The sequence below is a fragment of the Xiphophorus hellerii genome, chromosome 10 (assembly GCF_003331165.1).
Source record: "Xiphophorus hellerii strain 12219 chromosome 10, Xiphophorus_hellerii-4.1, whole genome shotgun sequence".
Taxonomy (NCBI): domain Eukaryota; kingdom Metazoa; phylum Chordata; class Actinopteri; order Cyprinodontiformes; family Poeciliidae; genus Xiphophorus; species Xiphophorus hellerii.
In genome coordinates, this window is record NC_045681.1 from 8,992,426 (window position 1) to 9,008,370 (window position 15,945).

Here is a 15,945-nt window from a genome sequence, read left to right on the forward strand (position 1 = left end):
TGTAGCACATACTTATCCTTTGATCTTGCACCTAAATTATGAGCCATTCATCTGCGATATCCTGAAAGAATATCTCAGCTTCCTGGTCTGCATCAGTTGTACATAATCATAATCTCAGGGGGTTTTAAGTTGATCTTGTTGTGTATGATACACTAGGTCAAATAAAAATAATATTCAAGCAGATAACTGGAAGTAGCACATGGCAACGCTTATTTTCCAACAGGGAACCTTGTCTTCTTCTTTACAGGGCCAGCTCACATCTCTTGTGCACAGCAACAGCGCCACCAATGGCGATTTGTTATATTTCCTGTATCTTCAGATCTACAGCCAATGGCCTCCAACACAGGAACATAATCAGTGGCGCAAAAACTGGGTATGCACTGTATGCAACGCATAGGGGCGCTGCACTAGAGCGGGCGCAAAAACGATGTGGGGAATGCTTTTTCTAGTCAGCATTTTATGTACTTAACAGCTGTTTGTGTATGAAATGATCAATATAGCGTCCTGGTTGAAAGGATGGTCTCTCAAACTGATGGTTCACAGTCCTTTATTCAACAGCGTTTGTATGTGAACACACTGTAAGAACTACAAAATATACAAATAAAATACCATCAGTAACTCAAACAGTGTTGTTCTAGCCTTTTACCTTAACATATGAATCCTTTACCTTATGTTCTATAATTATGTTTAGAGAATGGATATTTCAGTTGCCTGAAATTATTTGCCAAAGTGAAAGGAGGGGAACCAAATATTTTAGCCACCTGATATAATCTGCTCCCACTCTATAACATGGGAATATATCAGTTTACCAGCAACTCTTTAACTTTGCTTTGGAAACATTTGCTCTTCATTTCACAAAGGTAAGGGGCCTTGGGATTTAAACTATCTTTCCATAGCTACCTTATATTAAAGTCCTGTAAGGATAAATATCAAACATAGTTTTCAAAATGTAACTTATTAACCATTATACACCATACATAAACTAGCACACCACAACAAACTCAGGAACCTAAGGCAAACACGCAAAGCACTGATAAGTTTTTTTAAATTGGGCTTCCCACACACTCCTGATGGAACCACCTCAGGGACATGTCACACTGGATCTAGGAAAGAAACCAAAAAATTAAGGCTTTTTTTTTTTTTTTAGAAAATGTCTTTACATTTGCAATACACAATCATTTTAGATTCCCTTATTTTCCAACAGCTGGAGGATCACAAGGGGAAATAACGAAAATACAAACACAAAGCAGTAAGTAGACTAAAGGAACCGAATTAGAACAAACAAAAATAACTACAAACAAGAAATAAAAATAATTAGAATCACCATGTAATGTTAAAAGCAGATTCAGCCAGAACCCAAAACGCAGCCACAACAAGAGGATGGTAACCAAAAGGTTTTATTACAAAAAGTAAAAGGTGTTGAAGGGTGTGGTAAGACTGGTGGGTCAGAGACGAGGAATCCACAGGGATCAGGAGTCCAGCCGGGGGAGGGTAGGGGGAATGGACAAGGGGAGATCTGTGGGGGGTCTGAGGGGGCAAACAGACGACGAGGACAAAATCCACCAACCGGAGACAAAGTCGTAAAACGGTCCAGGGTCATGCACAGGAGGCAGTGAAAATCCAAAATCCAGAAGGCAGGAGGCAGGGTCAGAAACAGTCAGGGTTCAGCAACAGGACTCTCTACAGCAGAAGGATCAGGCAAAAATCTGTGGTCGAAAAACAGGCAGGATCAAAAACCAGACAACTCTTGGAAACATGAGATAACAAAGGCTTGAAAGCTGTGACAGGGGCAACAGACGATCTCGCACTGAGCTGGTGACGAGCAGCTGTTTAAGTAGGAACCAGCTCAGTGCAGGTGAGGGCAATAAGCAATCAGCACAGCCAAGGCAGAGCTGAGGGGCTGGAATCATGACACACCAATGAAGTACAGATGTGGAAAAGCAAGGCAGAAATAAATGGAAACAACTAAGGAACACCAAAAGGATCTGAGGAGGATGCCAGCGGAACAGCAGCCTTGGAGGACACTGGCGGCAGAGTAGAAACCTTGGCGGAGCAAGTACCTTGGTACCAACAGGACTCGCTAGGAAGCCCTGGAGGTCAGCCCAGACACCAATGGGCCTCGCTAGGAAGCCCTGGAGGTCAGCCCGGAGACCAACGGGCCTCGCTAGGAAGTCCTGGAGGTCAGCCCGGAGACCAACGGGCCTCGCTAGGAAGCCCTGGAGGTCAGCCCGGAGACCAACGGGCCTCGCTAGGAAGCCCTGGAGGTCAGCCCGGAGACCAACGGGCCTCGCTAGGAAGCCCTGGAGGTCAGCCCGGAGACCAACGGGCCTCGCTAGGAAGCCCTGGAGGTCAGCCAGGAGACCAACGGGCCTCGCTAGGAAGCCCTGAAGGTCAGCCAGGAGACCAACATGCCTCTCTAGGAAGCCCTGGAGGTCAGCCCGGAGACCAACGGGACTTGCTATGAAGCCCTGAAGGTCCGCTCGGAAACCAACCAGCCTCGCTAGGAAGCCCTGGAGGTCAGCCTGGAGACCAACGGGCCTCGCTAGGAAGCCCTGGAGGTCAGCCCAGAGACCAACGGGACTTGCTATGAAGCCCTGAAGGTCAGCCCGGAAACCAACAAGACTCGCTACGAAGCCCTGCCTCCCCTGCCAACAACTTTCAAGCGTTAAGCTCTTCTGCCAACGGCCCCCAAGTGTCAAGCTCCCCTGACCGAAAAAGTCCTGTTGTCCTCAAGCTTTTCTGCCACATATAATCAAGCATGAAGCTTGGAGCCCTCATTACACTTCTTTATTTCGAAGTGCCATCTTTCAAGCGCCTCTTTGGCACTCTCAGGCACTGAAGCGTATTCATCACACGTCTGAATACCGACGGCTGCCTCTGTGGCTGGTCTGAATCTGACTGGCTGCCTTCGTGGCTCTCCTCTTCAGATGGTTGCTGGTTCTGCTGTTCCACTTCAGGCTGCAGGTCGGTGTTTTCCAGCTTTAGGGCGGTGTTTTCCTGCTTAAGGGCGGTGTTTTCCTGCTTAAGGGCGGTGTTTTCCTGCTTAAGGGCGCTTTTTTCCTCCTCCAAGGCGGTGTGTTTTTGCCTCAGGGTGATGTTTTCCATTGTTACGGTATTTGTTTCCTGCTCTAAGTTTGTGCTCCTCTGCTCCAGGGTGGTGCTTTTCACCTCCAGAGAAGTGATTGAGAGCATCAGGACGGATTTTTCATGCTCCAGGGTCCTTCTTCTCAGATTCAGGTAGGTGTTCTGCTCCTGCAGCTCGTTGTTCTCTTCCTCGAAAATGATGTTTTCCTGATCCAAGTCTTGGTTTCTCCGCTGCAAGACACGACTTCTCTCCTCCAAAGAAATGACAATCTGCAGCAGACTGATGTTGTCCTCTCCTATGATGTTACTTTCTTGCTCCAGGGTGGTGTTTTCCTCTTTCAGGGTGCTGATTCTCTGGTCCAAGACGGTGTTTTCCTGCTCCAAGACAGTCTTTTCTTTTTCCAGTACATTGCTTTTCTGCTCCAGAGCGCTGCTTTTCAGCTTCAGGGCAGTGTTTTTCTGCTCCAGGATGGTAATTTTCTGGTCTAAGACTGTATTTTCCTGCTCCAGGGTGGTGTTTCTTTGACCCAAGGCAGTGTTGATCTGCTTTAATGTGGTGTTATTTGCCTTTAAAGTTCTGTTTACATTGAACAGTTGTTTTAATCCCTCTTCTTTCTCTTGAAGCAGCTTGTGTATATCCAGTGCAGCTTTTTCAATGCTCATGACTTGAACCTTCAGGTCCTCATTTGTGTTAATCAGACACCGTCTCTCAATGGACATCATTTTGACTTCTTTCAAGATGCCATGGAGCTTCTGTGTCTCTCTAGCTAAACTCTGTTGTATTTTTTCACTCCTAGAATCAGAAAATGACGCTATATTGGTCTGAGTCATTGTTGATACTTTTTGTTGCTTCATATCGGTGTTTTTCTGCTCCAAGTCTGTGTTTCTTTGCCCCAGGGAGGTGTTTTCCTGCTTCGGTATGTTATCCTCTTTTAAAATTCTGTTTCTGTCGAACAGTTTTTTTAATTCCTCGTCTTTCTCCAAAAGTAGTTTGTCTTTTTCAAGTGCAGCTTTTTCTAAGTTTATTACTTGAATCTTCAAGTCCTCGTTGGCTTTAATCAGCGACTGTCTTTCAGCTGAAATCAAGTTGACTTCTTTCAAGAGATCATGGAGCTTCTGTGTCTCTCTAGCTAGTTTTTCATTCCCAGAATCAGAAGTCGATGCCTTATTGCTCTGATTCATTGTTGATACTTTTTATCTGGTCAAATCCAAAAACTGCTTAATGTTTTCTTTTATTTGTTTGTTAGGATTTGCCGTTTTGTCTTGAAAAGCCTTCGTTTTCAATCTCTTGATAGGAGACAATCCTTTTGCTTGCTCGCTCTCTCTCTTCTTCAACGGTTATGATGCGATGCTTATAATGTTCAGCACTATAAGCTGAACAGCCTAACTCCACAAAGAGAGCGTCACTCTTTGTGACGTCAATGTGCATGACGTCACAAACGAATGTCACTACCTCAGCAGAACAACTAGAAAACTGCTCAAGTTTGAATAAAAACAAACGTTATGGCTGAATGCAGCTCGGCTTAGCTGATGGTTATTGGAGCAGTTCAGCTGGTAGCATATCACCAAGACTGAAATCCGCACTTGGGAGACAGCGGTTCTTGAGGACAATGGACTGGCACAGCAGGGTGCGAGGACCAACGGTCAAAAGGAAACATTCTGCCCGAAAACAGAAAAAGAGGAAACGGGCTAACTGGTTGAAAGTGGCGTACCTAGGTCTACCCCTAAAACTGTATGAATCAGGTTGCCACCCTTCCCGTAAAATACGGAGTCGTCCCATATTTGGCCGTTAAATGTTCGTCCCGTATTGAACCGATACATAACTGTCCGATAGAAACGCCTATCATACACACATCAACACTAAGTTTAACAATAATGACCAAAATAAAACACAGGAAATATTAAGGTCAGCTAAATTGTCGTGGTGGGAACTAAAGGACCCCTGAACGCTACGGACCGACGCTGAACGTCACGGTTGCCTAGAGACGGACACTACGCAGCCGCGGTGAGCTGCTATCAACCCGCGTCTTTTTAAAACGTCCTCGACCCGATTCCATGTCCTTAGAAGCAAAAACGCTTTTAAAAATACAGACGTGAGAAAAAAGACGCCATTATAAGCTGAACAATTTCAGTTAGGACGGATACTGTGTACAAAGAAAGACAAAAAAAAAGAAGAAGTGTCCGTTGTGGCGCAGTGTGCTGCTGTACGTAAGTAAACTTTATTTCTATAGCGCTTTTCACAGACCAGGGTCGCAAAGTGTTGCACAAAGTGTAAAAAAAATAAAAAAATAAAATAAATTAAAAGCAACATACAAAACAATAAAACACAGTATTAAGCTAAAAAGCAAGTTTAAAAAAGTGGGTCTTAAGTTGTTTCCTAAAAGTGTCTATACAATCCAGAGATCGAATGGTACAAGGTAGCTCATTCCAGAGGCGAGGCGCCACAGCTTTAAAAGATCTGTCTCCTCGAGTCTTAAAAAGGGTCCGAGGAACCATCAGCAAGTTCAGATTGGACGACCTGAGGCTCCTAGTCGAAACATAAGGCTGGATGAGGTTCTTAATATAGTCTGGCGCCTGTCCATGAAGAGCTCTAAAAGTCAGTACCAGGATTTTGTAGTGCATCCTGTAAGATACAGGCAGCCAGTGCAAACTTTTGAGGATGGGTGTAATATGTTCCCTCCTGTGAGTGCGAGTGAGCAGGCGTGCAGCAGAGTTTTGTACAACCTGCAGACGCGCAAACTCCCTCTTGTTAAGACATGTGAACAGACTGTTACAATAATCCAATCTCGATGAGACAAAAGCATGAACAATCATCTCAAGCTCACCATAAGTCACCATCTTACGAAGTTTAGAAATGTTCCGAATTTGGAAAAAGCAGACAGAATGGATCAGGAGAGGAACCGCAGACCCATCAGAACCTTAAGAACCAGAAATCAGCCTTTCTTCATCCTCAATCATCTCCTGATGCTGACATGGTACAGAACATTTAGTTATGATTGATTAAGTTTCTTATTGCGATTTTAGTTCACTATTGTGGTTTGATTCTTTGCTTAGGATGTTGAGTTTGGATGATATTTAATAAATAATAGCATTAGCTAAAATAAGTGGCCATTTAAAGAACAAATCATACGAATAGATTAACAGTAAATACATAAATATTTCCTACATATCATTACTTTTTGTGTGTTTTATTCAAAAATGTTGATATATTTTATGAATAATTGCCCAGTGGTCATTTAATGTATTATTTCACTAATATTTTATTAATGTGGTTTACCAGTTTGGATAATCTGACAATGAAGAAAAAACATGCTAAGCCAAAATGCACCAGACCTGCAGGCCAGGGCCGGTTCTAGACGGGGCTAAGAGGGGTTCTAAAGAAATTATACTAAATAAATGTCTTTTTAAAATATTCAGTGGTAGATATTTTTTTTTCTTCACAATTTTCTTTTTAATGTATTATTGAAAATACATTAAAATTATTTTTAATAAAAATTAATTTAATGAATTAAAAATTATGGTACTACTCTTTTAACTGCTGTATGGAGATAGGATCACACTTTCCATCTACTAAATCAGGGATCTGCAACCTGAATCTCTGGAGACACAAGTGGCTCTTTGGCTCACATTATTAAATGATGAAATATTGCTCTGTTTTTGTTTAATTCTTTTTTTTAAGTGTCTCCATAAAAACACTGTCTGCACAGGAAATTCAAGGAAATTATAGTTTTTTTGTGCCTACGTTGATTTTTAGTGGACATAAAAAAATGTAAATTCCATTTTTTATGTCCAAATGAGTAAATGAGTAGGTTGTCGTCATTGATCCTTAATTTGTGAGAAATAAAAAAACATCATTGCACAAATATTGATTGAAATGGTTAGTATTGGAGTTAATAATCAGATACAAAAATGTTTTGGAGGAATTTTTTGGTTTCTGACACTATTGCATGATTAAACACTCCCCGGGTCAAATTGACCCACAAACACCCTAGAAACGAACACAAAAGGAGGGTTAGGTCTTGTGTTGCTTTTAACAAGTTTTCTTCCTGTATTGTCCTTTATTTAGCTACGTCATCTGTGCCCAGCCTCCCTGTTTCTGCTGGTTAGAAGCATCCTAAGCGGTGAACCTTTGGCCAAATTTCAAATTGTTCTTCTTTTTTTTTTAAGATTTGAAAAAAATGTCTTCCAATATTGCTCTGCATTTAACTCGGACATCTCCCATCATCTCTGACTTTGTTTTGCTAAGTAGGCTAATTCATCATATGAATGGATTAATTCAAAGAGCCAATAACCTTTAACCTGTACAACCTATTGATTTGAGCTCTGTTCTTAGAAAGAACTAACAGGTAAACAGTTTAAAATTAACATAGAATATGGATCGAAATTTTTTTTAGGCTCTTTATTGAGCTTAAACCTAGAGGTTTAAGTAAGGAGAATGTTTTTGAGCATATAATCACATAAAACAAAAATGTATATTATGATCAAACAAGTTTGTTAGTTTGTTTGTTGACATGTAAAGATGGTTGTGATGATGAATTAGTCGACATTCTCATAATTTTTGCGTTTAATGTCCAGGCAGAGGCACACTCCGACTACCACGCCAAACACCTGCAAAGGGTAAAAGATGGAGTTAGACGCTGGGAATGAAATAATGTAGCATACCTAAAGAGTTGCTTTAGCTTTTAAAATAATATAACTGACTTTTAATTTGCTTGAGTAAGAATGGAGTCTGATTTTTGCAGAATCCTACCAGGTAAAATTTACATTTGCTCCATAAATGCAGTGGCTAAACATGTGCTTCTGTCGTGTATTTTCCCAACGGAAGATCTAAAGCCTGCTTTTGATTCACATTCTGGCTTTTAATGAATACATTTTTACATCATTTAAGGCTTCTGACATCTTATTAAAACTTTATGAGCAGTTTACCTCTGTGATTCCAAGAGCAATGCAAACACCGCCGACCCACACCAGATTCTTCAACAGAAAGAGCTTTATAGCTGAGATACATCCCTGAGGAAGAAGACAGAGTTTAACTGTTTATCCTCAGAAATGTGGTTAGACTCTTCAGCTGAAATATCTCAGCAGGGCAGACCTTTCTGTGAGCTTTTTCCTTGTCATGTCCACAGCCTTCTCTCTTCTCCGGGCAGCAGGAATCTGGCACGGCTTCATGGTTTCCCCAGCCCACACTTCTGGACCAGTCGGTGTAAGTGTCGGCGCCGCAGCATCTGAACTGCAGCAAAAGTTAAAGTAGAAAAAAGGTTAAAAGTTAGAAGTAACATCCTAAATGCCTAAATTACATTTTGTCAGTTTTGAAAAAGGAAAAAAAAAAGAAATAAACAGTCTACATGCACTCAATTGGTATAAATAACTTCATTACATTTATGGGGATTTAAAAATACATTTGAACAAAAAATGGATGCACAAGTTTAAATTTATTCTAATCCTTTCAAAATTGTACAGACCCACACGCCTGATATTGAACAAAATGATATTGCTTCCTCTCTACAGTTGAGAGGAAGCAGTTATAGCTCCTCAGGAAGACCAGCTCTGTGCTAAAATGCCCCTGTGACCCAGTGAATGTGGAAGGAGACAGAAGGAGTCTTGCTCAGATAACATCACTGTTGGACAATGTCCCCCTCCCCAGGCATAAAGCTGTTACTGAACTGAAGAGCTCCTTCAGTTGCTGCGCTTCCATTAACCATTGAAATGCACAAATTTAAATAGCAAAAACACAAATTTTGAAAAAAAAAAAACCCAAAACAAACTTGTTTTTGATCAAATGTTTTTGCTCTGGGATGAGGTGGTTTTTCGACCGCATCTTAGTAAATGTATTTTGCAAAACTGCAATGGAAACACTTTTTCCGCTTCACTCGAGTCATGTGATCAACAGCCGAATTTTACTACTGGTGAAAACAAGAAAGAAGACGACAGGAAGTAGTAGGAGGATGAATCTGCATGCTTTTGTTTGTCTTTCACTTTGCTGCTGGTCCCTCAGTGAGGGACAATAAAGGTAATTTCTATTCTGTTTCTCTCAGTGTTGTTTATCACCTTTTCCTGAATCCTGTTGATGGCGTGTCTGTCCTTTGGGCTGTATTCGTAGACCGCGGTCCGAACTTGGGTGTTGATCCCGCTGTTCATCTGCAGAAGGGCAGTCTGCAGAAAAAATCAGAGATCAGCATAAGCCCATGATGGCACAAGCACTTAGTTTTATTTAAGGTGTTATGTTTTTTATATAATGATATTAAAGATATCTTCAGATCCATCCTTCAGTTTTTTTTACTTTGATGTAAAAATAACTTCCTAAAGGAAGGATTAAAGTGCCTCACCCTGCTGCGAAATATATAAAAAGCAGCTCCTGTAAATATCTCCAAAAGGACGATGATTATCAGGATGCAGATGAACTAATCCACCAAGAAACAGAGAAAAATTAATTGTCGTCTTAGATAAACTTGAGTCACATTTAACGAAGAGCGTTTTAAAACTATTTTGGAATATTTGGTACATACACAAGACACCATGGAAGAATTATTCAGGAATGCCCCACAATGTCCCAAAAGGGACACAAGGGTGATGATGGTGCCCACGGCAATGAGGACGACGGCGATTTTGGACAAGCTGCTCCCTGCAAAAGTGCCGATCTGCAAGTAGGTCGAGTACTGGAGCGCTCCGATCGTGATGAGGGCGACCCCAGATGCCTGAAGGACAAAAACGAAACACCTAAGAATACTGCTGTTGCAATATTAAGCGGAGCTAATACTCTTGATCTAGTAGTCAATTTCGTAATCTATCAAATTTCAATCCGAAAAATTAATTATTTTACCGTCTTATTGCGTAATCTATGAAAAAATAAAAGAATCTGGAGATTTCTGCATATTCTTTTAGGATGTATATTGTAGATCTAGAATCAACAATTATCTCAGGATAAATGGAAGATAAAAATAAGAAATTAAATTTATTGTCATTCTCACTAAGAACTACTTTATTGATAAATTAAGCAAAAATAAACGCAAAAATGTTCTTTTGTTCTTCTGAGGGGTGAAGAAGTCATGGCTGCCTGATTAGACAATCAGAAGTTATTTTAGGCAGCCAATAAAAACATGACTTGATTTTAATTTTTTTAATTAAAAAAAAAATTTTTTTTAGACTGTAACATTTCCTATAGCTCCAAGAATGAAAATAACCAAAATACACTGCCAGGCCAAAAATAAAGTCGCCACCAAAAAATGGTCACACTCTCTAATATTTTGTTGGACCGCCTTTAGCTTTGACTACAGCCCGCATTCGCTGTGGCATTGTTTCAATAAGCTTCTGCAGTGTCACAAGATTTATTTCCATCCAGTGTTGCATTAATCTTTCACCAAGATCTTGTATTGGTGGTGGGAGAGTCTGACCACTGCACAAAGCCTTCTCCAGCACATCCCAAAGATTCTCAATGGGGTTAAGGTCTGGACTCTGTGGTGGCCAATCCATGTGTGAAAAAGATGTCTCATGCTCCCTGAACCACTCTTTCACAATGTGAGCCCGATGAATCCTGGCATTGTCATCTTGGAATATGCCCGTTCCATTTGGGAAGACAAAATCCATTGATGGAATAACCTGGTCATTCAGTATATTCAGGTAGTCAGCTGACCTCATTCTTCGGGCCCACAATGTTGCTGAACCTAGACCTGACCAACTGCAGCAACCCCAGATCATAGCACTGCCCCCACAGGCTTGTACAGTAAGCACTAGGCATGATGGGTGCATCACTTCACCTGCCTCTCTTCTTACCCTGATGCGCCCATCACTCTGGAACAGGGTAAATCTGGACTCATCAGACCACATGACCCTCTTCCATTCCTCCAGAGTCCAATCTTTATGCTCCCTAGCAAACTGCAGCCTTTTTTTCTGGTTAGCCTTACTGATTAGAGGTTTTCTTACGGCTACACAGCTGTTCAATCCCAACCCCTTGAGTTCCCTTCACATTGTGCGTGTGGAAATGCTTTTGCGTTCACAATTAAACATACTCCTGAGTTCTGCTGTTGTTTTTCTTCGATTTGATTTGACCAAACGTTTAAGTAATCGCCGATCACGATCATTCAGGATTTTTTTCCGACCACATTTCTTTCTGGAAGACGATGGTTCCCCACCATCCTTCCAGTTTTTAATGATGCGTTGGACAGTTCTTAACCCAATTCTAGTAGTTTCTGCAATCTCCTTAGATGTTTTCTCTGCTTGATGCATGCCAATGATTTGACCCTTCTTAAACAGACTAACGTCTTTTCCACGACCACAGGATGTGTCTTTTGCCATGATTGTTTAAGAAATGAGGAGTTACTCATTGCATCAGCTGCGGTTAAATAACTTGTTGCCAGCTGAAAGATAATCGCCTATGCACTACTTATCCAATAGGAGGCTTGTACCTATTGCTTAGTTAAATCCAGGTGGCGACTTTTTTTTTGGCCAGGCAGTGTAACTCTTTGACTGAGGTTTTTGTCACATTATATAATTATTCCTTATGCCAAAATATGGCATTTGTGTTAAAACTATGACTAATCCAAAGTTTTCTCAATTTATGAAGCAGATTATTTAAATTAGATCTGTTATACGCTATGGTGTTCATAGAAAGACATGGAAGAAGTTTCCCAGAATCACACAGATCGGAGACCAACGGGCCTCGCTAGGAAGCCCTGGAGGTCAGCCAGGAGACCAACGGGCCTCGCTAGGAAGCCCTGGAGGTCAGCTTGGAGACCAACGTGCCTCTCTAGGAAGCCCTGGAGGTCAGCCAGGAGACCAACGTGCCTCTCTAGGAAGCCCTGGAGGTCAGCTTGGAGACCAACGTGCCTCGCTAGGAAGCCCTGGAGGTCAGCTTGGAGACCAACGGGCCTCGCTATGAAGCCCTGGAGATCAGCCCGGAAACCAACAAGACTCACTAGGAAGCCCTGGAAGTCAGCCCGGAGACCAACAAGACTCGCTAGGAAGCCCTGGAAGTCAGCCCGGAGACCAACAGGCCTCGCTAGGAAGCTCTGGAGGTCAGCCCGGAGACCAACGTGCCTCGCTAGGAAGCCCTGGAGGTCAGCCCAGAGACCAACGGGACTTGCTATGAAGCCCTGAAGGTCAGCCTGGAAACCAACAAGACTCGCTACGAAGCCCTGCCTCCCCTGCCAACAACTTTCAAGCGTTAAGCTCTTCTGCCAACGGCCCCCAAGTGTCAAGCTCCCCTGACCGAAAAAGTCCTGTTGTCCTCAAGCTTTTCTGCCAAATATAATCAAGCATGAAGCTTGGAGCCCTCATGACACTTCTTTATTTAGAAGTGCCATCTTTCAAGCTCCTGCAAACTGCAGCCTTTTTTTCTGGTTAGCCTTACTGATTAGAGGTTTTCTTACGGCTACACAGCTGTTCAATCCCAACCCCTTGAGTTCCCTTCACATTGTGCGTGTGGAAATGCTTTTGCGTTCACAATTAAACATACTCCTGAGTTCTGCTGTTGTTTTTCTTCGATTTGATTTGACCAAACGTTTAAGTAATCGCCGATCACGATCATTCAGGATTTTTTTCCGACCACATTTCTTTCTGGAAGACGATGGTTCCCCACCATCCTTCCAGTTTTTAATGATGCGTTGGACAGTTCTTAACCCAATTCTAGTAGTTTCTGCAATCTCCTTAGATGTTTTCTCTGCTTGATGCATGCCAATGATTTGACCCTTCTTAAACAGACTAACGTCTTTTCCACGACCACAGGATGTGTCTTTTGCCATGATTGTTTAAGAAATGAGGAGTTACTCATTGCATCAGCTGCGGTTAAATAACTTGTTGCCAGCTGAAAGATAATCGCCTATGCACTACTTATCCAATAGGAGGCTTGTACCTATTGCTTAGTTAAATCCAGGTGGCGACTTTTTTTTTGGCCAGGCAGTGTAACTCTTTGACTGAGGTTTTTGTCACATTATATAATTATTCCTTATGCCAAAATATGGCATTTGTGTTAAAACTATGACTAATCCAAAGTTTTCTCAATTTATGAAGCAGATTATTTAAATTAGATCTGTTATACGCTATGGTGTTCATAGAAAGACATGGAAGAAGTTTCCCAGAATCACACAGATCATGTGAAAAAGAGCCCAGATAAATAGATAACTTATCTGTTAAATTGTACAAAGTTACACTGACATCAAAAAGGGTCACAAGTTTACACTCTGTCTTCCAAGTTATTCATTTGGGACTTTTTAATTAAGCTTGGTCTGTCCTGTGAGTTTAACTGACTGTGAAGAGAACAAATAACAAATAATTTCAGAATTTTGTCCCCCACACTTTGTTCATTTATAGAAAACCACAAGACCTGGAATAATATTTTAATTTTTTATGAGAAATGACAGAAGAGCTCTTCTTTTCAACTTAATCCTAGCGTTTTCATCTTTTTAAGAACTTCCTCAGACAAGTCGATGTCAAGATCTCTGCTTCCAGTGCTGTATTCACTAGACATGTGGTGCATTCTCATAATTTTTCCTGTAAAATATGACATGCTTGTCACTTAAAAATGCAGGTTTTTGTTTCTCCCTGCTAACTCATATCTTTTTATGATTACTTTGTATGTTAATAAATTTGACCAGTGCATCTCCTAACGCTATTCTTGAAAAGTAAAATGGTTGGCAGTACTCACCAAGAAGATGCCGTTGAAGAAAACGAACCAACATTTGGTGCTGCAGAAAGAACACATCGTGAAACAATTAGCTCTATGTTGCCTTGAACTGAAATAACAGAAAGGCTTTAGACGCTCCTCCGTCGACAGCAGCTCACTGTCTCTCTGAGCTGCTCTGTGCGTCTATCATTCAGCTGTAAGAAAATGAGAAGTGGCTTGATTACATTTAAACAGACGTATCTGATCAAAAGGCAGGACTCCTTTTAATACATTTGCATTGTAGAATCACACAAGCTAAACTAAAGAAGTTGTTCATTTGAAATCTTGCTGGTTGTCTTTGTCTGGTGAACCATTTAGGAGAAAAAGAAATTGTACACAACTAAGAGCAGTATTACTTCAGCTTATTTTTGTCAGGCAGAAGTAAAATGTAGTTACTCAACTTAGAGCAATAGTAATTTATGTATGGAGTGACATAATCAGACAGAAATATGAAACCACAAGCACATTCTGGCAGTTTCAAACAGCACAAGAATATAAAAAAATATTCATAACAAGGTTCCAATGGAAGAGAAACAGGCCCACAGCATAACAGATCCTCTACTGTATTTATCATGAGGGGTTTTTCATCTTTTCTATCACATCAGACCCAGTTTGGAGGGTTTGTTCCTGAAATGCTAAACTTTAATCTGATTTAACCAAAGGAAATGGTTCCTGTTAAAATCCTATCTCCACAAGTTTACATTTGTGATGGTAGGATGGCAAATTATTTTTCCCAGACATGCCTGACAACAACAAATGTGTTGTTACATAAATTGTTGCCATCTAACATACAGGCACCTTCACAGTTATTAAAAATGTGACCAAAAGTCTTGAAATAAACAGCTTGTTATGGATTCCTTGTGACTTTTCTTTATGATCTTGCTTACTTTGCATAGTGTCAAGAAAAAGTAGGATTCTAATCCAGTGTAATGACCAGATGTTGGATGTGTTGCATCATATTTATGAGATTTGATATTATAGAAACTTTGCAATACATGTATTTTCTTCAGAAAACATGGGATTTTAGCTTAAACTCTTTCTCCAGCATTTGGCTCCTGAGAATCTGCAGGAAACCTGGTCCGACTCCACCGTCTGGAAAAGACTTGAGGCCTCCAGCCTGAACGCAAAAATCTGAGGTACAAAAAATAGAGTCCCATTTATTAAGTATTTGCATTCATCTTATTTTTGAACCACAAACTTCTCAAAAACAAATCTTACTTCTCAAATAAGAAAAAAATTAGAAAATTACAAACTGTGGGCCGTTTTTATGTTCTGTATCTACAATAATTTACAGATGTGTTTTCTACAAAGATCCTACTATTTTGCTAAGCTTAATAAAAATGAAATTGTTCAGTTTATGACGGAGCAGACAAATATAAAAACAGACACAAAAAAATGTGCTTTAAAAGTATTATATATATATATATATATAAATAATATTCTAGCTGCCCCAAATGCTTTCAACTTAATGACTTTGGCCCTCATGGCAATAAGATACCTGAGTGACGTTGCCCCCCCACCTTCTTCAAATCAGACAGAAATTGGTGTCAAACGTTTGTGTTACGTTTGTCCTGGTTTGTGCAGCAAAAATTTTCGTTTGTGCCACTTTGGCTTTGAAGATATTAATGAGAGTGTAAAGGTCAAAAGGTCAACCAGACCCCCCCCCCCCACACACACACACTTTTATGAAATCAAATAAAATAGGTGTCGGGCAACTCGGCTACGTTTGTGGTGGTTTGTGCAGCAAAAACAGTGCACAAACGTAGTCGAGTTGTCTGATTTGAATAATGTGGGGGTGGCTGGTTGTCCTTCCATGACCTCTGGAAACATTTCTTCACATCTTCAAAATGACAGCGGCACAAATGATAATTTTTGCTGCACAAATGTAACACAAACGTTTGACACCAATTTTGTCTAATTTGAAGAAGGTGTGTGTGGGGGGAGGGCCGTTGAAGTTGACCTGCTCTACGCTAGACGAATTGTTAGCCTAAGTAAATGTTGTCTTTCAGTGTGTTCTTAATGTACAGTTCAGAAAAGAAATGCTTTTTACACATAGTCCATGTTTTTATCAAGAATTGAGTGCTTTGTTATGTGTGCATTATTTTTGTGTGACAATAATATACCTTGTCCCAAATAATCATTTTCATAAAGTAGGCTATGCCAGTTTTAAAATCTTTGGACATATTCAGATTTAGGTTTGGACT

General features: G+C 40.9%; 1 protein-coding gene and 1 long non-coding RNA gene across 2 annotated transcripts; both read right to left on the minus strand.

Annotated features, from left to right (window-relative positions):
• Positions 1-530: 530 nt before the first annotated feature.
• Positions 531-4,915, minus strand: LOC116727026 (uncharacterized). The gene is made up of 2 exons (XR_004340742.1): positions 4,807-4,915; positions 531-1,103 (listed from the first exon to the last, which is right to left on the minus strand). It is a non-coding gene; the product is annotated as an uncharacterized LOC116727026 (long non-coding RNA).
• A 2,372-nt stretch (positions 4,916-7,287) lies between these two features.
• On the minus strand, positions 7,288-14,156 carry LOC116727023 (CD63 antigen-like). Its single transcript, XM_032574044.1, has 7 exons — positions 13,724-14,156; positions 9,591-9,779; positions 9,411-9,485; positions 9,133-9,237; positions 8,177-8,314; positions 8,011-8,094; positions 7,288-7,692 (listed from the first exon to the last, which is right to left on the minus strand). The coding sequence occupies exons 1-7, from the start codon at positions 13,778-13,780 to the stop codon at positions 7,621-7,623; spliced, it is 720 nt and encodes a 239-aa protein (XP_032429935.1). The 5' UTR covers positions 13,781-14,156; the 3' UTR covers positions 7,288-7,620.
• Between the last annotated feature and the right edge of the window lie 1,789 nt (positions 14,157-15,945).

Bases quoted from the DNA above. Each gene is read 5' to 3' on its own strand.
- LOC116727023 (XM_032574044.1), bottom strand. From the start codon at position 13,780: ATGTGTTCTTTCTGCAGCACCAAATGTTGGTTCGTTTTCTTCAACGGC. The intron at 9,486-9,590 runs GTATGTACCAAA...TTGGTGGATTAG, and splicing joins ATTCTTCCATGGTGTCTTGT to TTCATCTGCATCCTGATAAT. The intron at 8,315-9,132 runs GTGATAAACAAC...CTTTTGCTGCAG, and splicing joins TCAACAGGATTCAGGAAAAG to TTCAGATGCTGCGGCGCCGA.